Genomic DNA, 26374 nt, shown 5'->3' with positions numbered 1-26374 from the left:
GGTGACATTGTTTTTGGTCACATAGGCAGAATTCATCCCAAAATTTACTTTTGTTTTTTAGGCAATTGGGCATGTAGTTCATGCTTCAGAAGTAAGACTGACTTAATACTTACTGTTTTAGTTTGCCAGGCTGCTATGACAAACACCACATGATGGGTTGGCTTACCAACAGAAGTTGACTGAATCCCAGTTTGGAAGGTGTATTACTCAAGGTTCTCTAGGGAAATAGAACCAACAGGAGATACTTGTACATATTATGAGATTTTCATAAGAATTGTCTCACATGACTGCGGGAATGCACAAGTCCAAATCTGTAAGGCAGGCTGCAAGGTGGGAATGCTGATTAAAGTTTTCTATGAATTCCCCAGGAGAAGCTGGCTGGCTGAAGGAAAATGGAAAGGCTTTCTTCTGACTGTTGAAATCATCACTTCTCCTTTTAAAGACTTCAACAGATTGCATGAGACTTCTCTTGGTTGACTGTAGATGTAATCAGCCACAGATGCAATCAACTTACTAATGATTTAAGACCACAAAATGTCCTCACAGTAACATCAGGTGAGTGCTTATTTGACTAAACAACTGAACAACAAAACCTGGACAAGCTGACACATGAACTTCACCTTCACAGTCCACGCCTTATCAATCTGGCAGACAGACACAGCTTCTCAAACCATACTTAATGTCTAAATAAAAACAATAACAGTCATGTTTTTGCTTAAAAATATTCAACTGTCCTGTATACAACTGGAAATGCACTAACTCTTCTCAGGATAGGGTACAAATCCTTGGGTAACATTCACCCTTAAACTTCATGTCCTATAATTTAAATACTACAACATGAAGCTAATACAATTTCTGTCATACTATAAGGGATTAAGATAGGGAAGAAAAGAAAGATATTTGCTTTATGTACATATACAAACATATGCATAACAAAACAAGGAAGAAATATTCATAACCATTACAGTCCTTGTTGATGTAACTGTTTTCGTGGTTGTAGTTCATATTATAACTACCTTCTCCCACTGCCCATTCTATATTCCTTTCACCTTCAGCAAGCACCTCAGTTGGCCATGGCTCTTCGCCTGGTGGGATGATCCAAACCTTCATTCCTGAAGTTTCTGAGCTACTGGTAATCCTGCTTGGATTAGGCTGTTGCAGTTTTCCATTGACTTTAATCACAAGGCATGGTAGTACTGGGAGAAGCTCTAGGGGATCTCCTGTATTCCAGGCAACTCTTCTTTACCTCCATTGTGTAGTTGCAGTCCTATTTCCTCTTGATAGTCAAGATCAATCCCCCCAGCCCGTACAGTAATTCCCTTCTTTGCCTGTTGATTCAGAGGCTTGAGAAGCCCAAAGTAGCTAGGAGGCAGTCTTAATTTCCAGTTCACTGTGTTTCCTGGTGGAAGCACTCCTCCTTTTGGAACTAAGACCTGTAGACCAGCAGAGCTCAAAGTTGCAGGAACAGGAAGCAAAAATCTTTCTAGTGGATCATCAGGGATAATAGTAAGTGCTGCCATTCCCATTTCCACTGCTTGATTCCTGGACCTGTAAATCCTGGCTAAGGGAGAAACAGCACCATAGAGTGGATGCTGATTCAGAGACCACTGCCTCAGCTCTGCAAGTTATTGCCACCTAGTTGGTGCCGAAACTGAGTCTTCAAAAGGCCATTCCTCCATTCTACCAATCCAGCTGCTTCAAGATGGTGGAGAACATGGTAAGGCCAGAGAATTCCATGAGCAGGTCCCACACTTCATTTGCTGTGAAGTGGGCTCCTTGATAAGAAGCAATGTTGTGTGTAATAATACCATGATGGTGGATAAGGCATTCTGTAACTCCATGGGTGGTAGTTTTGGCAGAAGAATTGCATGCAGGGAAGGCATCCCCTCCTCTGTCATACAAATGCCTTACCAATAAGTCTAGTGTAGTTGCCACTTCTTGCTCTCTAGGTCCAATCAGCATTATATCCTCAATATAATGGAGCAGCATGACGTCTTGTGGGAGGGAGAGATGATCAAGGTCCCTGCAGACCAGATGATTACATAGGTCTGGAAAGATGATATATCCCTGAGATAGCACAGTGAAGTTATATTGCTGGCCTTGCCAGCTGAAAGCAAACTGTTTCTGGTGGTCTCTACTAATAGCAATTGAGAAAAAAAGCATTTGCCATATCAATAGCTGTATACCAGGCACCAGGGGTTATGTTGATTTGCTCAAGCAATGATACCACATCTGGAACAACAGGTGCAATTGAAGTCACCACCTGGTTAGGTTTACAATAATCCACTGTCATCCTCCAGCATCCATCACTTTTCTGCACAGGCCAAACAGGAGAGCTGAGTGGTTATGTGGTGGGAATCTTCACCCCTACATTCTTCAAGTCCCTGATGGTGGCACTAATCTCAGCAATGCCTCCAGGAATCCAGTATTGCTTTTGATTTACTATTTTGCTAGGTAGGAACAGTTCTAGTAGCTTCTACTTAGCCTTTTATACCATAGTAGCCCCCAATCTACAAGTCAGGGAACCAAGGTGGGAATTCTGGCAGTTGCTGAATATGTCTGTTCTAATTACGCATTCTGAAATAACCACAGAATTGGTCCAGGGACCCACTGAATAGGTCCAGGGACCCAGTGGGCCCACTGTGAGATGGACCTGATCTAAAACTCCATTAGTCACCTGAGCTCCATTAAGTCCCTACTCTGACTGGTGGACCACAGTGACATTTTGAGTCTACTAGAATTAATGTCACTTCTGAGCCAGTGTGTAACAATCCCCTAAATGTCTGATCATTTCCTTTTCCCCAATGCACAGTGACCCCGGCAAAAGGCCATAGGACTCTGGGGAAGGCTGGAAGATTAACAGTATAAATTTTTGGCCATGTAACGGCCCTTCCCCAAGAGGACCTGTCCTTTCCTTCAATCAAGGGGCTCTGGGTCTATAATCTGTCTCAAGTCTGAGAATTGATTAAGGAGCCATAACTCTCTGGTTTCTAATTCAAGTTAGACTTTTGTTCACTTGACCTAGAACTCTTCTGCTTATACAGGTCAAGTAAGAGTTTAGTAGACTGCCTATCTATTTTACTTCTAGGCACCCCATGATTTACTGATCAATGCCATAGGTCTCTGTGAGTCCATTACTTCTACTGCTGTTTTGAGTCTGCCTTCTGTTGTAGTAGCCATGCCCATCTTGTCTTTGGTGATTAAGAGGTCCCACTTGGCTTCTGCCAACCCAGAATCTGATCATTCTCATTGTGTTTAAAGATCCAAGTGTGGTGACAGCAGTTCCCACAGTAATATCTGACCTGTAGAAAAGAGCAATCACAGAACTCTTCAGGGAAGATTGAGTCAGTCTCACAAATTTACTCCTCACAATCCTGGTGAAAGGTGTGTCCTCTGGACATTCCTGGGGTACATGAGCAGATCTTAAATGATAAATCTACTCTAATGTTCCAATATCTCTAAGCCTTTGGATCCCTTCATCTACATGATACCAGGGCAGTTCTGGCACTTTGACTCCAAGTAATGTCAGCCACCTTTTTGACCCATGTTTCAGCCAACCACCCAAAGAAATGGTTAACACCCTATCTAACCCCTTGAGCTGCAACACTGAAGTCAGAATCTCTGCTTAGTGGGCAATAAATTCAGCCTGATCCAACTTTATATTTCTTCCACCATTAGCCCACATCCTCAATATACATTCCCACACATATTCCCCTACTTCTCCCTATATAATTTGGAAAAAAAAAATCATGCAGTTCTTTTGGAGGGTAGTGCACCTCTCATGGGTCACACATTGTACCTCACCTCTTGGCTCCTGTTGGAACTTCAGTCTAGTTATAGGTCTAGAAGAAAAGAGGGGTGGTGGGGGTGGATAAGGAGAAGAATTTACAGTGTCTTGCAAGCCAACTACCTCAGGGCATTCCATTGCCATCTCATCAGGTAAAACAGGATTAATCTCTTCAGACCGAGGTGTGAGGACTGTTTGTTTCAGGGAGGTGGTTACAGGTTTATCAGGCACAGCAGGGTTCATCACTTCAGGTGGAGGATGGATGGCAGATTCCTCAGGGCAGACTAGAGGTGGGGAGGCTGGTTTCTCAGGGCAGACCATTGCTGGTTTATCTTGCAAAGACTCTGCAGAATCTAAGGTTTCAATGGCCCCACCACTGCTATTACCAACTACATGTCCCCATTCCAATTTTCGAGATCCCATTTCTTTCCAATTAATGTCGTTATTTTAACAGCAGGCACACTGAAAGTTTGGGAAATAGGTTTATGTTGTAATTCAGCCATTTATACAATGAGACTCTGGGTTTGGTTTTCAGAAATCTCAAGTCTGCGGCTACATGAAATAAGATTTTCTTTCACTACACACATGGACATTTTCACATCTTTCGTGCAGCACTTAAGTTGCTAATTTGAATCCTTGAGCTCATCCCTTTCTTTTACAACTATATCCATCATATTTAGGAATAACCAGTCAAAAATCATTGCGCCTTTTAACTCAACATAATTCTGTTAAGGTGTCAAAAACACTGTATTGCCTCATATAAGAATATGATTAGCAGAATCAAATGGTGATATTTTGTGTATCTCCATTGCCAACTCATGCCATGGACTGTCAGTGCCATCTTGATTATTGGAAATACAGTCATTTAGTGTTATGTTCCGGTTCTGGGCCCTCACCCCACCCCACCCTTAGGAATTTTGCGATAGAGCACCACCCCTCACCCCACCCTAGGAACCCTGCAGATCTGCAATAAGCCATCAGCCCCACCCGTAGGAATCCTGAACTTTACATTTTACACTCTCCCTCTCCCAAGCCCCTGTTTTCAAACCGGCTAAAAGGAATACTTGCCAGCTACCCCTTTTTCCCAAAGTGGCCGCTGAGAAACTGCATACCTAGACCTGCCAGCCTCCCTTTCCCTGGACAAAAAACTTCCCACCAACCATCCTTTATGAGCGCCACTGTTCCCTTGGTTCAGGGCTATTGCCATTTTCTTAGGCTTCAGCCCTCGTATGCATGGCTGGACAATAAAACTCTTTTTGATCAAGTTTGCATCTCTTCTCTTCTCAATTAAAAAACCTAACAATTAGTGCCTTTGAGTCTAATCAGAGTAGAAAACCAATTGCAAAAACCCCAGAACCAGTTCAGATTCTGTTTCAAAGACCACTCCCAGTACCGAAACTGTATTAGTCAGAGTTCTCTAAGGAAACAGAACCGACAGAACCGACATAATATCTGTAAATATTATGAGACTTTTATAAGAATTGTCTCACACACATGCAACTGTGGGAATGCACAAGTCTAAATTCCATAGCACAGGCTGCAAGCTGGGAATGCTGATTAAAGTTTTCAAAGAATTCCCCAGGAGAAGCTGGCTGGCTGAAGGAGACATGGAAATTCTCTCTTCTGACTGTTCAAATCATCACTTCTCCTTTTAAAGACTTCAACAGATTGCATGAGACTTCTCTTGGTTGATTGTAGATGTAATCAGCTATAGTTGCAAACAACTTACTGATGATTTAAGACCACAAAATGTCCTCACAGTAACAATTTGACCAGTGCTTGCTTGACCAAACAACTGGACACCAAAACCTGGCTGAGGTGACACACGAACTTAACCATCACAGAAGGCTAGAAGTCCAAAATCAAGGTTTTGTCAGGGCTTGCTTTCTCCCTGAAGTCTTTAGCATGCTGGCTTGCATCTCTTCCAGTTTCTGCTAAGTACCAGCTTTTTTCTGATTTCTGGCTTCCAGTTTCTTCTAAGACCTCCAGTATTACAGATTAAGGCCCACTCTGATTCAGTTGGCCACACCTCAACTAAGAAGAACATCTTCAAAAGATCCTATTTACAAACGGTTTCACACCCACAGGATTAAGATTAACAACATGTCTTTAGTTGGGGTACATAATTCAACCTACCACTGTTACCAATAAACAATGCCATCAGGTAACATAATTGAACTGGCAAGAGGCTCCTAGAATGTTTAATTCTCTAGCAATTATAGAAAAACCAAAATTTATAAAAGTTCATAAGACATACATCTGTGTTCTGATTGAAGCTGCCTCAAATCTTTTTCTCAGGGTAAAAGGAGAAAAGATAAAAAATAAAATTGCATGACATTTCAATATCTCTGTAACTTTTTCTTTTTTGTTTCATTTTATTTTTTCAATATGCAAACTATGAATGTTTCCAAGGCTCAAATTAGATAATAAGGTATATTCGTAGAAACCTTGCTTCCATCCCTACCCCATCCACCCTGTTTCCTCCTTCCCCATGGATAAACATTTTGATTAACTTTTGGTTTATCCTTCCAGGGTGTCTTTTTGCAAATATAAGCAAACACACACACACACATGCACACACAAACACATATTCATACTTTCCCCTTTTAATCCAAAAAAGGTGACATACCATTTCACTTTTTGGCACCTTGCTTCTTTTCACTAAGAAAGTATTCTGTAAATCACTCCATATCAGTATATAGAAATCGTCCCCATTCCTTTTTACTTCACAACATTTAACATGATCCATGTAGTCCTTTCAAAAATATTATTAAAGGAGACATTAAAAGTAAGAACTATAACTCTTGGCAGAACTTAACTTGCTAATTCTGTTTTATCTATAAGCAAATATTCAACTTTGGGATAATTCACCCATGCCTCTCACCTCCTACCTCCAACTGTTTGGATGTACTGAGACTATGAAAACTGGACTTGATGATTAGCCCAAGGAAATTACAACGAAGTTTGGGGCTGGAATGACTCAGATGGAAAAACCAAAACTTGCAGCTGGGGGAAAAGAAACAGCTTCCCTTTTTCTCCCCAGAAACTGGGCTGAACATGACTTTTCCAATAGACCAATGTGCTTATACAAACTCAAAGAGGCTACAAACTGAGATTTCCCCTCCCCACATCCCCAAAGGACCACATAGCAAAACTGATGTAGGCTCAATGTAGAATTGTAAGGCTTGAATTTATATCTGGTCAATTCTATTTGGGGGGACTTAATATTCATTTCAAAACTAGGCACAATCTCCAGGATTAGGTTTCCCATCAAAACTATCTATTTAAGAAGTTGTTTACACTAAATTACACTAAATACTGTTAGGCTTAGGCCCTGGGCCCTCACCCCACCCCCACCCCTAGGAATTCTGATAAAGCCACCCCCCACCCTCCACCCTAGGAACCCTGTAGAACAGTAATAAGCCACTGTCCCCACCCTCAGGAATTCTGCAAGCCTGTGATAACGTTTAAAATTTTAAACTTTCCTGATCCCAAGCTCATGCTCTCAAACCAGCCAGTGGAAACTTGCCAGCTAACCCCCTCCCCAAGGTAGCCACTGAGGAACTGCCAACCTGGACCTGCCAGCCTCCCTGTCCTTGGAGAAGGAACTTCCCACCAACCATCTTTTATAAGCCCTACTGTTCCCTTGGCTCGGGGCTGTCACCATCTTAGGCTTCAGCCTGCCCGTGCAAGGCCGGACAATAAAACTCCATTTGATCGAGTTTTCATCTTGTCTCTTCTCGATCGAAAAACCTAACAAATACCTGATGTAGGATAATCATACATGATCAATATAGACAACTCTACAGGGTCAACCTTACACAAATCTTTATGGCATCTGTTTTCTGACCATGGTCCTTGCTACAATCCCTATCTGAAACCATTGGGTTCCTTGTGTAATGGAAGCCTGAGTTAATGGAGTTCTAGAACTAGGTGAACTTGAACATGATGTTTTATTCTGCCCTTTGTGGCAGGTGCTCCTTGTGGACAACTTGAACATATTCATTTAAGAACAATTCCAGAAAAAAAGTAAATCAGACATATATGCAACTTTCAGTCTTTCTTTTTTGTATTAGCTGCTTCAAAATTGGAGTTACAATTTTCAGCATTAAAATAATAGCATATCACTGGTCATTTATGAAATTGTCTTTGATAGAGTAATTTTTCCATTCTGTGAAATCACATGCTCTTCCAATTAAATTTGGTAAACAGTTTTTAAAATCCTTTCTTTTTATAAACTTTTGTATGCCCATTGTTTTAAAGATAGAAATTACAAAAGGACAGTACTAATCAATCACCCATATTCACACCACTGCTAGTAGTGAGCATATTTTCTTCCAGCAGTTTCCCCTATATATACATACTCTCTTCTTACATTGTTGACTGTAAAGTCTGTAAATCTTGGATTGATCTTTGATCAAAAGCCATCCAATCTAATCTAAAGACATTGTAAATAGAAGATAAAGCTGCACCCTCCAAAAGATAACACCTCTGAATCTAATTAAAATGGCTTTGTGATCTCTTCTTGGCAAATGGGTAATTTAGAAAACTCCTACTCATTATCAATGCTAGGTTAACTTTTCAAACCACTTACCAAATTAAAAAAAAAAAAAGACACCCCCAATTCCCTTTGAAATCTATTATCTGATTGATACTCTGACAGAAGAAATAATTATTAAATGTCTCATTCACTTCCATGAAGCCATAGTGGTATTGGAATTCATAGGCCTTTAAAATCTAAAAAGAGTTGTTTCCATAATCAAAGATGACACTATTCAATCACTCATTAAAGAATACAGTTTTAGAATACTTAAAATAAGATTGGTGAACTTTCATTGATTCACTAGGATTTGCATCAGCCATCAGCTGGGATGTGGCCTTCGTTGTTCAGGGACAACGGAAAGCAAACTGGACTTGATGATGATCGATTTGGGACCTCATCAAGCCACATTCTAGCCCAGGGCCAGTGTCATGAGACTGCTTTAGGGAAAATGAGCCTACGAAAACCTAGAATAACAGAATATATAAACCAGGAGGTGACATTTGCTTTAGAAAAGAACTCTTTCCCAGAGAATTCCTTTAAATAACAAGCTCCTTCAGCATATTTAAAGTAAGAATCAACTCTACAAAATCACATCTTCTAGGGACTTGCTATTGAGGAGAATCCTGTACACAAGAACCTCCTGTTTCGCTGGGAAATCTTTTTAAATATGACTATTTGATGCGTTTGACACAATAAATTACCCACATTGCATTTTAATTACAGGGGATGTAATTTGAGGTTACATCACAGCTATAAGGTAAATCAGCCTTCTATTTCTCAAGGCTTTGTTCAGACTGTGTGGAATTAAAAAGGTATCTGAAAAGGGCATAAAATATGAAAACAATTAATAGTTTCAAAATAATTGTGAAATACCTTAATCCAAGACATTGAGGTCATAAATTCACTAGTAGTATAAATATAAGGTAATAGGCTCATCCCTAGATGCAAAATACTCTGTTACTTTTAAAAACAAATTACTATGTTTATTAAACTTAAAAAGATGTGGGGAGGAGGAATGCAAAATGATATGAGCAGGATGGGCCATGTAATTTGCTGAGCCAGAACCAAATGAAAATGCAGGTTCCCATGTCAAAACGTGTTAAGAATTTCAAGAGGGCCACAGCAGAGCATTAAACCAAGCATGGACCCTTCTAAGTGGCCGCCCTGTGAGACTGTCCAGTTTGCACACATGACACTGGCCTGCACCTGAGGCCTGTTTCCTTCACCAGGTCCCTCCTGTAACAGAGTGCTGGGTGCCGGGATGGAGGATGGTTTTGTCATCCCACTGTTCTTAAGCATTAGGTAAACCTCTCGACGCAGCGATTAATTACCCTGAACTCACTGGGGCACGGTATTATAAAATAAAACAGAATTTCCTTTTATAGAACAGGCTTTTCGTGTTGATTTTGACAAGAGCAGCGCTAGGAGGAGAATTTCGCTCACTGCTGGCAAACCCTCTGCTGGAGGCAGGTCTGGGGACCAGCCTAGGAGCCTGCAGGGACCGGTCCCTCGGGTCCTCAGGGCACCCCCTCCCCCCACGCGGGCCGCCGTTGTCCCTGGAAACCCAAGAGATGCTCCCTTGGCGGCGACCTTCCCTCCTCCTGTCTCGCCGGTCCAGAGAGGCTCCTCCATCTCTCCCGGGGCCCCAGTTCCCAAGCTGGGCCCGCAGCAGGCCCCAGCACCCGCCGGGCAGCAGCCTCCGCCGCGCGTCCCCGCCTGCCTCGAGGCCGGGCGCCGGGGGACGAGGCCTTCTCCCTCGCCGCCCTCGCGAGCTCGGGACCCTCCTCGCGCGTGGGCTCCCATGACGCCTGCCCAGACTGCCGGGTCTTCCCGGCGCCCCTGCCCCTCAGGGGATCTCAGGCCTCGGCCCTGCGGGGCTCGGGTGACAGGCCCGGCGGAGGAACAAAGGGCGGCCCCGGGACCCCGAAATCACCCGGGCCGCCCTCTCTCGGCTACCCCTCAGAACTCTGCGCCCCCACGGGTCCCGGGGCCTGCGGAGCTCCCCAGGCACTGCCACAACCCCAGGCCCCGCCGACCTCCCGCACCAAGCAGCCCGAGCCCTGCGCCTCCCCCTGGGTCCTGTTCCCCTTCAGGCCAGCCCCCACCCCGGCCTGCCGCCCCTTGGCTGGCGGAGGGCCGCGGCGAGTCCCACCCGCGCCTCCCGGCCTCGGCAGCGGCGGCGACGGCAATGACCCGGGCGCCCCGCGGCCTACGCTTCGCAGCGCCCCCCGCGGCCGAGCCGAGAGGAGGCGGCAGCGGAGGGAAGGAAGGAGCGGCCCGCCCGGCCCCCTCCCCAGCCCGCCGGGGCCGCCAGCGGTGTCCGCGCCCGCCCCTGATTTCCTCCGCGCGGTGGCGGTGGCGGCGGCAGCGGTAGCAGCGGCGCCTCGTGCGCGCGGTTATTTATTTATTTCCGGGCCCCAGAGCGCTTATAATGGAGCCGCTGTCAGCAGTGCCTTCTGCTGCCGCCGCCGCCGTCGCCGCCGCCGGCCCTCCTCTTTTTTTTCCCGGCAGATCTTTGTTGTGTGGGAGGGCAGCAGGGATGGACTTAAGCTTGCGGATCGCTTGCTAGAGCAGCCGCGCTTCGAGAGGGCGCCGCCGCCGCCAGGAGGAGCCGCTGCCGCCACCGCCGCCGCCGCCCCGAGGCCCCGCCGGCCGCGGCCTCCGTCCGCTCGCGCCCCCGGCTCGCCGCGGTCGCCCCTCGCCTCCCTGCAGAGTCCCCTCGCGGCGGCAGATGTGTGTGGGGTCAGCCCACGGCGGGGACTATGGTGAAATTCCCGGCGCTCACGCACTACTGGCCCCTGATCCGGTTCCTGGTGCCCCTGGGCATCACCAACATAGCCATCGACTTCGGGGAGCAGGTAAGCCCCGGCCCGCGCCCCGCACCCTGCGCCCCTCTCGCTCCGCCTCGGCCTCGGCCGCGCGGGCGGCGGGGGAATGGGGGCAGAGGAGAGTCACCTGCTCCGAGTCCCTTTTTATCCTGGAATATCGGGTTGGGTTTGCAGCTTGCCCGAGTGACTTTTCCAGCCAGCACCCTATTCTTTTCCCCCGAGCTTTACCTCAGTTATTCAGCAGACTCTTCTAGTTCTCTCCGGAAAATGTGGAAATACCAGTGAGTTGGAGCTTCACCTTTAGAGGGGTTTTTAGTGCACGGGAGAGTATTATGCAATTTGTGATTATGTAAACCTCGGGTCTGTAATTAAAATGTAGTTTTTGTAGCTCAAGCTGGGTGTTTAATAATCCAGGGTTGCTGGTGATGGTTTGGGGCATGGGAGATTCTGTATTATAGTGTATCCAAGTTGATTTCCCAGGTACTTCTAAATTCTTAAAAATTGCTCTGTAGCCCAGGTGTGGACTAGGCGTGTCCCAAACCTGTGCTGATAAGCCGACCATTGGCCAGCTCTTCTTTGGCATTTCCTTTTTTCTTCTTCTTTTTTTTATTTATTTTATTTTATTATTTTAGTTTTCTTGGACCACTAAAAGCACATTTTTGTTTGGTGTTGCCTCTTCGTCCTTGTTTCTTTTTTTTCCATGTTTTTCTTCATTTCTCTCCATGTGGCGTCATTGCAAATGTAGCGCTGCAGGCTCTCCAGCAGCGGGGCACAGGCACCCTGCTCTGCCTGTGGGGACCGTTTTCATAGGGCTGCCGCCGGGATGCAGTTGCATTGTAAGGCCTGGGGGAGGATTTATGGGGACAGTGGCATGCAACCTTGATGGGCAAACGTCTGACCTGGCCAGGGCCATGCCAGGAGCAACCCTCCTGGTGTAGGGCTGCCTTCTCCCTCTTTTCCCTTTATGTTAAGAATCTTTATATGAAAATACACCTATTTTGTTGCACTTAAAAAAAGAAAAGCAGTTTTTCAGTAGGCATTATAAGTCAGAGATTTATCCTCTTCCTCCATTTGAGAAATATCTGCTTGCGTTTGTCTCTCTGTGCGCAGAACTTTTGATTGATTGCAACTGCAATAAGCTCCCAGCTTCCTGATATGTACCCCCCACTGTGAGCTACTTTTTACCTTGAATTCCATTGCTGATAGGTGTTCACAGTTGCAGGTATTCTTGAGAGATCTTTGTCTAGTAAGCCGACTAATTTCATTGATGAAATGTATTTTTCTGTTGAAAACTTGCTGCTGCTGACTGTGCTTGTTTGCCTATACACTGCCCTGGCTGAACATCCCAAGGAATACTCCAGGGGTTGGTTTCTCCTCTGCTGCTCCCCCTTTTTTCCTCCCCCTTCCCTTCTTTCATGATTAACTGGTGACTTTGAGCATTTCATATAGTTTGTGGGAAAGGTTTTAGATTTGAATTTACTACATTGCACATTTTCAGATGAATTAAGTGCTGAACACTTTACTATTATAAGGTTTAGCTTCTTGGCGCTGGCCCCAAAGGTTTGTCAGAAAGCCCAGGCCACTCACCTGATCACTTCTCCCTGAGCTGGAGAGAGGGGGGGAAAGAGAAATATTCTTGTGGGAATAACTGGAGAAAACAAGAGTGGTCTTTGCCATAGTTAAATCACCTGAAGCTAACCATAGTATTGCCTCACGTTTGCCTTGATTTAACGTAAGGCTGATACAGCCAAGGGCGTGTTTATAGTATAACGAAAGACCTCCTGAGGTCACAACAGAGAGGCCACACATAAGAGACAAGCATACAGATGGTTTATCCTAGAAGGACTAAAATTCAAACTCATCCTCCAAATATTGCTCACCCCATTATCAGAGCAGACGTAGGCCAAGTACTAGGAGAGCTGTCTTTTTGCACAGAAATTTTATCAACAAGTTTGGCTGGAGGTCCTTATCCCTTAAAAGCAAGCTTTATTTATTAGGTTACAGGCTACCTCATGGAGGAGATATTTTATCAGAGTCAGGGGTGTAGACATAGAGGGAAGAAACGGATTGGTTTCCAAAACCTTGCTTTGCCTTCTGGTGTCATATGATAATTGTTTTGTAAGATGGCACTGGCTAAGAAGAACTGGAGTGACTTTGTCTTTCTTAGTATTCTACTGCAGGGAAATTGTTACAGTGGGAGCCTAAGAGTGGCCTGGTCATATGTGGATAACGAATAGAAAAGCATTTTACCCCAGGTCCTTGAAGCACGGTAAAGAGGAGTGGATTAAACCTATTTGCAAAAGAAGATCTATGTAGACTTCTGAAATACGTAGCTCCGAACATGAGTTTTCATCAAGTTCTAGACAGATGGACACACACAGGTGTCCACCATTCTTCTTTCAGAGTGCACAGGTGTATTACACCTTGCTGTGAGTGACTGCTGATTTGTATTTCAGGAATTTATTAATCCTGAAGGGGGAGGTGACACTGGAGTACAAAGGTAAAGGTGGCCTCTGGCTTGCATGCCTTGAGGATGATCAAACACTGCAAGATTGAAAAATAAAACATCTCATCAGCACTGAAGTCCCTGACTTGTGAAGAACACAGGGAGAGTAAAATCATGCCTATATTTCTTAGATGAGGTTTTATGATTATAAACATCTCAGTTTGTTGTTTCTTTAAAAAAACGTGGACAGAACTTTTAAAATGGAGATCCAGGTCTAAACGAGAGTCCACTGAAATTTGAATAGGCTGTATATATATACGTGCCTGGGTAAAGGAATTGCACATTAATTATCCCAGTGCTGTCAGTTGGGGTGGAGGACGGGGGTGGAAATAGTGAAGAAGAAGCATTTTACAATCCATGCCGAGCCTCCTAATAGTCTCCATGAACATTATCTACTGTATATAGATTCCTCTGTCATTTTATAGCTCACTCAGGGAGAAAACCCAGACATTGTGGGGTATTTGTTCTAACAAGACTAGCAAAACCCATTTTCACATTTTTTTCAATTTTGGTGGTGGTGGTAATTTATGAGGGGTAGGAGGAAGAGGAGTTGAATTCTACAATGAAAAAAGCTATATGGAATAGAATGACCTTCTTTTTAATATTTAACCCTGGCACCATAGAAGAGAACGAGAACACATCTATTATTGCAGAAACTAGAATAGTGTTTATGAACCATGGAATGTTGATAGAATGTTTATCAAAATGCTTTATGATAATTATGGTATATCTAGAACCATTTTTATCTCCATTTTTACAGATGGAGAATCAAAAGTATTAATAGCATCTATTCATTGAGCATGTGCTCTGTCTGCTTACAATATCTCAGCATATTTTGTATATGAGGAAAGAATCCGAGGCCTAGACATGCTACACCAATTGCCCAAGACCACACAGGTATAAATGGCAGAGCTCAAGTTCAAGTTCACGTCCGCTTGGCTCTTAACCATTCTGTTATGTGCCTGCTCCAGTGAGGCTTATTCACTGAGATCTGCCCAGGAGCTCTTAAGAACTTCGAAATAAGTTTTAGCTTTTCTGATTCCCAGCCTAGTTCTACATTCAATCTGTGCCGGTTTGAATGTATTGTGTCCCCCAAATGCAATTATCTTTGTGGTCTTGTTGGACAGACGTTTTTGGTGCTGGTTAGATTTGCTTGGAATGTGCCCCACTCAGCTGTGGGTAATAATTTTGATGAGCTGTTCCCATGGAGGTGTGGCCCCGCCCATTCGTGGTGGGCCTTGATCAGTGGAGCCATATAAATGAACTGACTTGAGAGAGAGAAAACTCAGTGAGTGCAGCTGGGAGTGATGTTTTGAAGAGGAGCAAGCTTGCTAGAGAGGAACGTCCTGGGAGAAAGCCATTTTGAGGCCGGAGCTTTGGAGCAGATGCCAGCTGCCTTCCTAGCTAGCAGAGGTTTTCCAGACACCATTGGCCGTCCTCCGGTGAAGGTACCCGATTGCTGTTGTGTTACCTTGGACGCTTTGTGGCCTTAAGACTGTAACTGTGTAGCAAAATAAACCCCCGTTTTATAAAAGCCTATCCATCTCTGGTGTTTTGCATTCTGCAGCATTAGCAAACTAGGACACAATCTTAGCTGTCATATTTTTAAATTTTAAGGCTTCAGAAGACATGGGATACTCATGAGGAGCCCTACCCTCCACTTACATGACCAGGAAGTTCATGTGAGAAGAGCGGAATTATCCAGAATGCTAATCAACCCCAAATCTTATTTTCACAAGGGTGGCAGAGAAAAGATAGAAAGAAATGACACCTCACAATAAAGTTATTTAGAAACAATTAGTCTTAGTCTTTATCATTAGAGTACAGACTAAATAAGGAGGACACTAAGATATATTTTGAACAAATGTATTTCTTTAAAAATATCTGCAAGTGTTCATTTGATCCTACCTTGTTCAAAGGACTATTATTTCTGTTTAAAACTAAATTTGGTACAAAGTCCCCAAATTCTTTAAAAGCTAAGTTCACCAAATTACGTAGAATAAATCAGTGAATTTTTTTGTAAGATGCTTAATTACACTTAAAAGATAAAGTACAACTTTGCTGTGAAGAATTTTAAGAGAAAAGAAAGTTGAAGTTCTCAGTTAAAAAGAAATGTGTACTGCTTAGTGCCCGATAATCTACCCTTTCACTCTAAATAATAACTTTAGTTATTTCAAATTGCCCTAAATGATTCTCTGAATTTGGTTGGGTTGAATAATTTAGACACAGCTCCACCCTCCCCCCACCCTTTTTATCTGTAAATGAAGAATTTTGCATATGGATTGCTACAATTACTAGAGTGAGATGTGCAATAGGAACTCCAAGGTGTCACAACCCCCACCCCCACCCCGAGGCCCTTTCTAACTTGGGGCCTGGAGTTGGAGTTCCACAGTATAAAAGGGGTCTCAAATTATTCAGAGCACAAAATGGGAAAAAGAGAGAGAACAGGGAAAATAGATTAACAGATAAAAGACTGATTGTCTTTCTGGTATGATGAGTAGAGACACACACACACATCTGAAATAAGTTTTACATTGGATCAGGAGATACAGGAATAAAACAGTGGGGGGCGTAGTATACGGTACTGACCACTGCTGGGTGGACCTCTTCATCCGAGGTCACTGCGATTGGAAGAGAGCTGCCAGGCAGAGCTTGTTTTAATTAATAATATGAGTGTTTGTTGTATGGTCCACTTTCCAAAGTACCCATAGACAGAAATGTAAATCCCAAAGCTAAATTTCTAAATAACTGTTGCTTGTAGAATAGGGAATTATTATTTCCAGGTAAGACGTTTTTCCTCTAATCTGTTCTGTATTAGTGAAATAAATTTCAAATTAATATTGGCTTTTTCTAATTGTAAAACAGCATATGCTAATTTTTTAAGGTTTGGGAATTATTTTAAAAAATAAGGGAAAAAACCCCCTCTATTTGCATTCTGAAGAGAAAATGCCTTTACATTTGGGAGTATCTCCTTCCAGTCTTAATTTGTTTTTTTAACATAATTGAGGCCATATACACAAACAGCTTTGTATCTTGATTTTTTTTCACAGAACACAAATATTTTTCCTATATCTTTTAAAAGTGTGTGAATTCAAATGCTGTAATTTCCTTTGCTGTGTGTTCCCGTATTGTTAAATGTTGAGGTTTTTTGTTTGTTTTTGCAATGTAAGGTTTCAGTGAACATCTTTGTGTAATAAGGAGATGATATGTTTTCTCTGACTGCTTTGGCCGTTATGCCTGTCATAATTTGGTGCCCATTTCAGCTTCCCGTTCATACATAGAAAATGAGGTCACGCTTTTCTTGCAGCCCAAATTTAGTCAAGGACACTGTGAACTCCTTAGTCCAATTGATACTGACTTCTCTACAGCGTTTCCCCATTCTCTTTAGATGTACCTATAGGTGAGCAATTGATTCTAGAGCCACGAAGGCATAATCCTGCCATGGGTTTGTTTAGTCCTTTGTTTATTTATTGGTTTGAAGTGGTTTGAAGACCAGCTTAAATATGACTTAGTCATTGTACTTTTTTCCAAGCATGTCCTTTAAGAGAGAATCAGACGCTTCATACAGTGAGACAGTGTCTGAATCTCTAAGAATAGATCAGACTCTTTACAAAGCAGGTTTTAAAGTGAACAGTGTAATAATGTTCACAGTACTATAACACCTTTTAGTTGTGGAAGCTCGGTTGTGTACCAGTGGTAAGTAATTTGGTTTCCATGTCTTTTCTCTCCTCTTTGATATGGGGCAGTGGGGCAGTGGGGCAGTTACGTTGAGGAAAGAAAGAGATCAGGGATGGAGAATCGTTCCTTCACTGTACCACGTGGGTCCGAATCAGCAGTGTTCCATGCCAGCGTGAATTGGGTGGTGTCTACATTAAAAACAAATCAATCAGGGATTTTCTGAACACCCCTGACTATTAGTTGCTGTGGACAGGCAATTGAGATACAGAAAACCCTCTATTACGCAGCAGCTGGATATGAGCTTGCCCATGTGAGTGAATTTTCTTAATAACTGAAGCTTACCCTTTTAAGTACAGATCATCTTTTTCCCCTCCCTTTTTAGGATGAATACTCTTGTTCCAATCTAACCTGTAGTACACATTTCTCTACCTTAGTAAATAAATATAGTATGTAAACCATAATTTAACACTGTTTGGTGGCTTGTGAATGTCCATGGTTGTCCTGGGAATTCAGGGATACCCGCTGACAGGAGGTATTCAAAATCCATAACAAACAGTTTGGCACTAACCAGTCAGAACCATTTCAGGCCAGCCTTTCCGAGCCCTGCGGACTGCTGGTCCCAGTCCTGTGAGTTTCTTGGCATTCTTAGATGTGTAGCAGGTTTTTTGTTTTTGCTTTTGTTATTGGTTAATATATCTGCTTGTCCTTGTTTTTCCTAACTAGTGGCTGACTCTCAGTTCCCTCTTACTGCTGATCGGTGTGCCTACTCAACCACTTCAATAATAGTGACAAAAACAACAATAAAAATGGCTGTTATATATTGAGCACCTTTTAATTTTCTGCTTCAGATCTGCTCTGGGCCCAGGAAACTAAAATTCATTACAAGTCTATGGAAAATTAAGAGTAAGTAATTCTGGAGGTCCCCTCTGGGAAAAGCATATGCATTCTTGGACACTTGTTTCACTACCCTGCACTAATCATGTTTCTGTTGTAGCAAGCTAGCTTCTAGAGCTAATGTCAGTAAAGTGACTTTTGAGCAAGAGAAGCATTGCAGTATTTGACATGGCCCCTGCCCGCAAGTTGCTTAGATCCTAGTTAAGAAAACATACATGAAACACTTTGCATTCAGGGCCTCACCAAGTGAAATGCCTAATTGTCTAGTGCAGTTTATTGTAACACACGATGAGGTGTTCAGCAATTGCAGTAGTAAGGCTGTGGTCACAGCGGCAAAACAGCAAGATGTTCAGACGTACTTCTTTTTATCTGGATGTCATAGCCCCATTTCTCCCTCTCTAAGTGCTTCTGTGATCAAAGTGGGCATATAAAGACTACAAAAACTTCAGTTGCTAACTGCAAATCCTGCAGTAACTGAATTCAAATCAATTCTGACTTAACTCCCCAGAGTCTGGCCAGATCCCACAGGTAAAGGATGATGCCCTGTAAGAGGGCCCTGCAGGCACCGGGCACAAGTTCGGGGCCCAGGCCACCTGCATGTCTGACCACCTGGCCACAAAGCTGAGGTTCTCACCACACTCCCCACCCCAGCCCAGGTTCTATAATTTGCTGTAATGACTCACAGGGCTCACTGGAAGCACTATACTTATGATTATACTTTTATTATAGTAAAAGGATACACAATTAAGCAGAAGCCAAAACCAAAAGCAAGCTTCCATAACTTCCCCACATGGAGTCAAGACGCAGCACCCTCCTGACTCAGCAACGCATCTTTTCAGTCCTGGAGGTTCCTTATGCAGGCCCTGTTGATGGAATCCATGCCCAGGTGGTTGAACTCTTTCTCCAGCCCCTTCCCCTTACAGAGGTCAGGGAGGTCAGTCTGACATGAGGTGCCTGAGAGCCCCAGCCCCCCACGCTCAGGCTGCAGGTGTGGCCGGCCCTCTGTGTCTTCTCCTTAGCTTTTGAACTTCTGGTGAGGTCCTGGGCCCACCAAAGATAACAAAAGACGCTCCTATCACAGGAGAGTCCAAGGACAACATCCCCAGGAGCTGGGGACAAAGACCAGCCAAGTTTGTCATTACTCTCCAGGATAGAACCAATCTGCAAAGGTGAAGATAGTCCCAAAATGGGTAAATCAGCAAACTTCATATTAAGCCATACAGCTGAGGGCTTGTTTTGCTGTTCTTATTTTTTTGTTTTGTTTTTTGTTTGTTTTTGCTATTTCCATGGCTTTGGGATCATTTATGTTTCAGTGACCCAAATCCACTGATGATACTGTGAGAACAGATGAGCTTAAAATCACAAAACAACAGTTAGGAGCTGTCTCAGTCAACTAGAAGGTTTGTGCATCACAACTTCCTGTTTCTGTTTTGTGATTGATTCGTCACACCAAAAATGCTTTTAAAGTCCATCCTGGGAAGGAAAATAACCTGGTTATTTGTCAGAGAACTGGGTTATTTATTCCCCTAGATTATGAGCTATCAAAAACCAACTGTACACCTGGTCCAGGAAATGACATAGAGTCCCCAAGAACAGATTGACCAGCTTAGATTCTAGTTGAGGGAGTACATTTTGGTTTGCTAGCTCACAGGTCAGAGCTGATTTTTGATTATTTCTGGTATTTTGATATATGGTTGGTTTGGCAAGGCTTTTGATGATTCTGACGTGTTTGGCACTGCTAGAGGATTGCCTGTCCGTATGCTCACAGATGAGTGTGGCCGGTAGGAAGCTGCAGTCCTCTCGCTAGCATGGGCCTACCTCTCTGTCCCCAGCCGTGGGTGAGGAGGGACTGCGTGGGGAAGCTCCATCTCAGGGAGAGTTGGGGGTGAGAAGCAGGGGCCACACATCTCCAAGGCTGCCATCGCCTGCCATGTGCCTCCCGCACTCCCTCCCTGCAGTTTGCCGTTCATCCCTCCCGGACAGACTGCAGCTGCTAGGGAGGACTCCTGTCTCTAGGCTTGGAGAGAGTTGAAAGAGAGAATGTGAACCCCTGGGTTGGAAGCTTCAAAGGTGACTTGAAAAGTGAGACCAGGTCTCCTTGGGACATGTAGTTGGCATTAAATGGCTGAAAACCAGAATGTCGACTGGTAGGCAAATGAGAGTTTTTTCATGGGTGAGTTGAGCTAAGAACTAGGAGGAGCAGAAGTCAGCTTTGTGACTATAATCTTCCTCGGATGTAAGAATTAAAAAGGAGACCTGAAGAGGAATATTTTGGATCAGAAAGTTTTCACTCCCAGTCCTGGGTGGGCATTTATGCTGTGAGCGCTGATTGCTCCAGGTTATTCTCTTCTGCTGAGATTATGGTTAGTCCATGTCAATAAGCTTTTCAGAATCCCTGCCCAGTCTTAACATAATGTAACTAAAAATAAGGAAGACTTTTGCGTTCCTGACTATCATTTGATAATTTGCCTCTGGCTTAGGTATGGCCATTTTCGTTGACAGTGTGGAATTTTACCTGAACCCTGTGATCCTGGAAGACTGCATGGGTTAAGCAGTTCCCCATCCGGGGTGTTAACTGACCCCTAAGCTTGACTGAACTTCAGACAGGCTTCTCCTCTACTGTTGGCCCCTGACCTACCTCACCTCATCCAGACAGAACACCTTCCACCTGGCTTCGACAGTAAACCTGGAGATCATACGATGTAATGGACACACCGCGTTGCTTGACCTTTCCCTCCAGTACCTTCCACTCGCTCATCTCAGTCCTCCAAAACTCCTGCCCTCTGAGGAATTGAGCTGCCTGCCCTGCCCTATTGTGATAGTCTAATCTCTCTCTCTGTCTCTCTCTCTGTCTCTCTCTGTCTCTCTGTCTTTCTCACTCTCTCACTCATACACACACACACACACACACACACACACACACACACGCACACAATAGCCTTCTGGTCTCTATCACAGTGGCTTTCTGGTGTCTTTATCACTGTGGACTTCTGGGCTCTCTCTTCCCTGTTGTATATAGCTTTGAATAAAGTCATCCTTGCTTGTTTGACCTTGTCTGGTGAATTTTTTCTTTGACAAAGTTGTGAAAGCTGCTTTTAAGAAGATAAGAAGTTTGTATATTCTTTAAGGCTGCTCCATAAACCATCCAGAGTTCTGTTGACAACTGTATCATGCATTTTAATGGAGGGGAATAGAAGTGTGGAGAATCTAAAGTAGCAGATTTCAAAAAAAAATTCTCTGACTTCTGAGTGCTTTCAATGGTTTGGCAGAGGTTTAACTGTGGCTAGGACACCGAGGCCTCATACTGTGTGTGGCCTAAACTTGACATTTTATAAAGACAGACTGCGTGTAGGAGACTAACAAATAACCACGCATAATAAGAAAGAGATAACATTCGCCTCTTGGTGGTTCTAGCCAAGTACAACACCACAGCAGTTGGAAAGGCAGCTTGCAACCAGCCTGATCCAAAATCAAAGGCCATCACTGTCTTCAAGTTCAGGCTGCACATTTGTACGTGGCTTCCTCAAGGCCTGGCCGAGCCCCCTTGTTCGTGTTCTTTCTGTGGGATGGTTATGAGTAGCATCCCCTCGGATGCAGAGTTCATCACCTGGGAGGACACCTGCCCTGGACCTGTCGTACAAGTAGGGCGTGCCTCTTTCTACTGCCACACAGAGGCGCACCTCCGTGAGGTGTTAGGCCACCTGGGGCTCACACCTGTTGGGCTGTTCACTGAATGAGGGCAGGGCATTGGCCACGTTGGTAGCGAGCCCCCCCAGGTGTTACCAGATTCTCCTAGACAAGCCAGCATTTCCACAGTGAGCATAAAGCTCTCACCTCTGAGGACGATAGAGATCCTCTGAAGGGTCGAAAGGCAGTTCCTAGTTGACAGCAGTGGGCATCAGTAGCCACAAAGCAGATTCAACTTTGTTTTTCTAAAATTCTTATTTACTCCAATTTCTTTTAGGCTTAAGCTGTCTTTTTCAGAGATGAGACTGGTGAGTCTGTTTTTCTTTCCTTTTAAAAAATTGAGGCATCATATTCATAGAAATGCACACATCTTTAGTGTACAGGTCCATGAGCTTTGACAAATGGCAAATGCATACCTTTGTGTAGTGCACACTCCGGTGAAGAGTTAGAACGTCTCCATCAGCCCCGAAGGTTCCCTGGTGACCCTTTGAAGCCATCTGTCCCCTCCTCCTCCTCAGCAACTACTGGTCTGACTTCTGTGATGAGGCTTTTTTAATTGCTTACACAAAAGGACAAACATGCATTTGTCCTGGATAACTGAGTTTGGGGCCACTCGTTATTTCAGTATATAGCACTCTTATTCCTTCCTGTTGCAAAATACGGCTTGATATTGAGTATTTCAGTGGCTTGCAAACAGGTGAAGAGTTTGATTTTCTGTGTAACACTACTTGTTCCTTAATTTGTACTATTTGATATTTTTTATTTCCAATGATATACATCCTTGGGTTTTATGAACTGCTAGTCATTTTGATGTTCAGGCATACTTAAAATCTATTTAAAAAGTTAACTGCTGTGAAACTTGTGGTTTTTAAATGGGACCTCCCCCAAAGAGCATTTACTCTTTTATTCTAATTATAAATATAATCCATTTTCATTGTTACAAAGAGGAAAGTAAGGGAATCAGGAAGAAAATAAGAATCATATACAACCCCACCACCCAGATAACTGTTGTTATTTACGGTAGATTCTTCCTGTCTCTTTTCTGTGCACACATTTAAAAATAAAATTGTAACCTCCTTACTTTCACTTGATATCATAGGCAGTTTCCTTTGGTTTAAAAATATTCATCTAAAATGTGGTTATTAATGGCTCCATAGCATTTCATCATATGGATATACCATGATATATTTAATTGATTCTCTGTGGTTAGATGTCCAAGTTATTTCTGTTTCTTTCCTATTAGAATGAGTGCTCCACAGCATTTTTGTACAGAAGTCTTTGTACACATCTAACTTATTTCTTTGCATTAATCCGTAGAAATACCTTTTGCCGGTAGGTACCTTTTCAAGGCTTTGCTCTGTAGGACCACACTTCTCTTTGGAAAGTCGTTTCAGCTTACCCTGGAGGTGCAGGGTTTGGAAGTGTCCCTTTCCAAGCCCCCAGCCCCTCAGTGGCATTTCCTCTCTTTCAGTTTTACTTTACTGCCCTGTGACCTTTACCACTGAGAATCTGAATTTTAGTTTTCTTGAAAACCACAAAGTGATAACGTCCTTCAAATAATTTCTTTTATTAGAGGCATTTTTATGCTGAGAGATCAATTAACTTGTTCATAATGTGTGATACCTTTAAACTATTTCTGGACTTTGATTCTTTTCAACAAGTGAGTCTTAGACCAAATGGGGTTGGGCATGAGCGTGGGGAGGGGAAGGATTGTATCACTGTTACTGGCATATATCTGGGGAGGTATCTGCCCTGCAGATTTCAAGCAGAGAAAAGTGCCTTCTTTCACTGAGTTCACTGGTGCTCAACAAGTTTGCCTTCCCTGTAAACATGCGGTTAGGGGAAGAGAAAGGATGGTCTGTCCACTCCAATGTGCCAGGCCCTGCTGTGGGCACAGGCATGCCCAGTGGGCGTCACCCTCTCTAACTTCAAGGTGAGGAGCCTAGGACGGAGTGATCGGCTAGCTTGTGTCATCAAGGCCATGCTTTCTCCCAGAAGACTGAAATTCTGGGGCTGGCGGCCGGTGATCCTTGGTCCTGGGCTTTTCTGTCATATCTCACTGCACGTGGCTACCTCTCCAGGCTTCTTGATTTCTTGGCAGACATTCAGTTTCTGGCTTTTCTCTCTGTGGCCCTCCCAGTAATAGGATTAAGATCCACCCAGATTGGAGGGGGCCACACCTTAATTGAAGACACCTCCTCAAAAATCCTGTTTACAGTGGGTTCACACACACAGAAATGGATTAATTTAAGAACATGTGTTTCTGGGGCACATAGCTCCAACCCACCACACACAACAAGGTTTTCTGAAACAGTGGTGGCTGACAAATGACCTGAAAGTTGTAACTCAACTGTTTAATACACTGTGCTTAAGAGTGTTTTTAGAATTAAATAATGGGGACTATGGAATGCCGAGGACAAGTGTGTTTTCACGAATTTATCCATTCAACAGACATGTCTTGGTCACCTGTATGTTCCAAGCACAGTGCTGGTCATTACAGAGACCAGCAAAAAGGACCGAGTCAGGCCTTGCCTTCCCAGTGATTACATCTGGTAAGGGAAACAGACAGGTGGGCACTTACCAGGAATGTGATTAGTGCCAAGATAGGGGAAGAGCAGGGTGTTTGCTCTCAATCCTGAGAAGGGACCCCTTAACCCTTCCTAAGGGCCCAGGAAGCTTTCTTAACAAGCTGGGACCTAAACAGAATAGTTTTTCCCCATTCTGGAAAGCAAGAGAGTTCCACTTGAGGAATGAGTGATACTTGGTGTGATTGGAGCCAAGTAACAGGCAAGTGGCAGGAGATGAGCATGGGAGGTGTATTAGTTAGAGTTCTCTAGGGAAACATAATCAACAAGAGATATCTATAAATACAAGATTTTATAAAAGTGTCTCACGTAACTGTGGGTATGCACGAGTCCAAATTCCATAAGGCAGGCAGCAAACTGGCAACTCCAATGAAGATATTCAATGAACTCCTCAGGAACGAACTGGCAACTTCTATGAACTCGTCAGGAAACGCTTCAGCTGAAGAAGTGAAGGTCCTCTGTCTGTCTTGCTTAAAACTCTTCAACTGATAGGATTAAATCCAGCTGATTGAATTCTCTCATTGTGGAAGACACGCCCTTCATTGATGTAATCAGTCATAGCTGTAGACAATTGACTGATGATTTAATGAACCAGCCTTCTGGTTTATTAACCAGCCACAAATATCCTTGCAGTAATGGTTAGGCCAGTGCTTGCTTGACCAGACACCTGGGCACCATCACATGGCCAAGTTGACACAGGAACCTAACCATCACAGGAAGGTAAGCAGAACACAGATTGGGAAGAGCCTTGTCAATCAAGTAAGGTATTTGGACTTGATCCTGAGAACATTGGGGAACTTTAAAGGGTTCTTCACAGGAGTGTGATGTGCTGTATTTGCATATTTGAAAGATAACTTTGGTTTCAGCATGGCTGAGGAATCAGTGGGAGGTAAGAGTAGAGGCAAAGAAACCAATTAAGAGGCTGTTGCGGTCGGTGATCTTCTAGAAAGATGGTGGTGGCCTGGATTAGGGTAGTAGGGCTTTGGATTAGGGTAGAGGGGACTGAAAGAGAAGAGCATATAGAATGAAATGGACTTGGCCGCTGACTGGATGGGTGGGAGAGGAGGACAATGCCACCAAACTTTAAAAGAGTAGGTTTGAAGGAAAAGAGTGAGTTCTGTTTCAGTTAATTTGTTACTAGATTTAGGAAGATATTTTTAATTGTTTGCCTAAGAGAGAATACAAATTACGAATAAGGCATAGAAACTACCATAAATACTTGGTATCTGGATCTCTCTCACGTGCTCTCTTTTTGCAGCATCCTTAGTACATTCTCTGTAAATGGAAACTTCTAGAGAGTTCATTTTTACCTAAATGCAAATGCTAGAAATATTTATTTATTCCTTTAACATCTCATCCTCAACAGTGTTTATGTTAAAAAAAAAAAAGCTTTATTATAATATAGTCCTCAGTCATTTATTTGCTTTAATGAAATAGTGATATGGGAAATTTTAAAAAAATTATGAGTATTTGGCTTTGGAATATCTTAGGACTTTGGGGAAAGCCAGTTTATCTGCATCCTCATCATTCTTTGCTAAGACACCATTACAGTTGGACCAGGTGCCTAATAACTATAGAGAACCACCATCTGGAATTAAATTTGACGAGGCTCCTTGGCTAGCTCTGTCTTTCTGTGTAGTAAATGTTTACTGTGTAGTGAGTTTAGAGGTTGCCTTTTATGGTTTGGGTTTGTTTGCTCTTAGTGTTGTCTACAGCTTACAGACTGTAATTCAAAAATTCATTTAGAATTTATTTTCCTACAGAAATAATATAAATTATGGTTATGTTTCCAGGCCACTCCTCCAGAGTTATATAACTCATAATGTTATTAAAATATTATCTATTTTCAATGAGAAGTTGTAGAAA

General features: G+C 43.4%; 1 protein-coding gene and 1 long non-coding RNA gene across 3 annotated transcripts in view; one reads left to right on the top strand and one right to left on the bottom strand.

Moving 5' to 3' along the window:
* Positions 1–11472, bottom strand: part of LOC119506488 — a 98739-nt gene extending 87267 nt beyond the window's left edge. The window contains exon 1 of one of the 2 annotated variants that reach the window (XR_005211005.1): positions 11387–11472. This is a non-coding gene — a long non-coding RNA (uncharacterized LOC119506488). The remainder of the gene's footprint in view (positions 1–11386) is intronic. The other variant, XR_005211004.1, reaches the window with a different exon arrangement.
* ANKH (ANKH inorganic pyrophosphate transport regulator) overlaps positions 10662–26374 on the top strand; it is a 166883-nt gene continuing 151170 nt past the window's right edge. The window contains exon 1 of the mRNA XM_037799538.1: positions 10662–11188. Coding sequence (XP_037655466.1) covers positions 11093–11188 — 96 coding nt within the window. The 5' untranslated portion in view covers positions 10662–11092. The remainder of the gene's footprint in view (positions 11189–26374) is intronic.

Source organism: Choloepus didactylus, chromosome 11 (assembly GCF_015220235.1).
Source record: "Choloepus didactylus isolate mChoDid1 chromosome 11, mChoDid1.pri, whole genome shotgun sequence".
Classification (NCBI taxonomy): Eukaryota; Metazoa; Chordata; class Mammalia; order Pilosa; family Megalonychidae; genus Choloepus; species Choloepus didactylus.
Note: the sequence above shows the minus strand (reverse complement) of the source record. Positions and strands in the feature narration are given on the sequence as shown.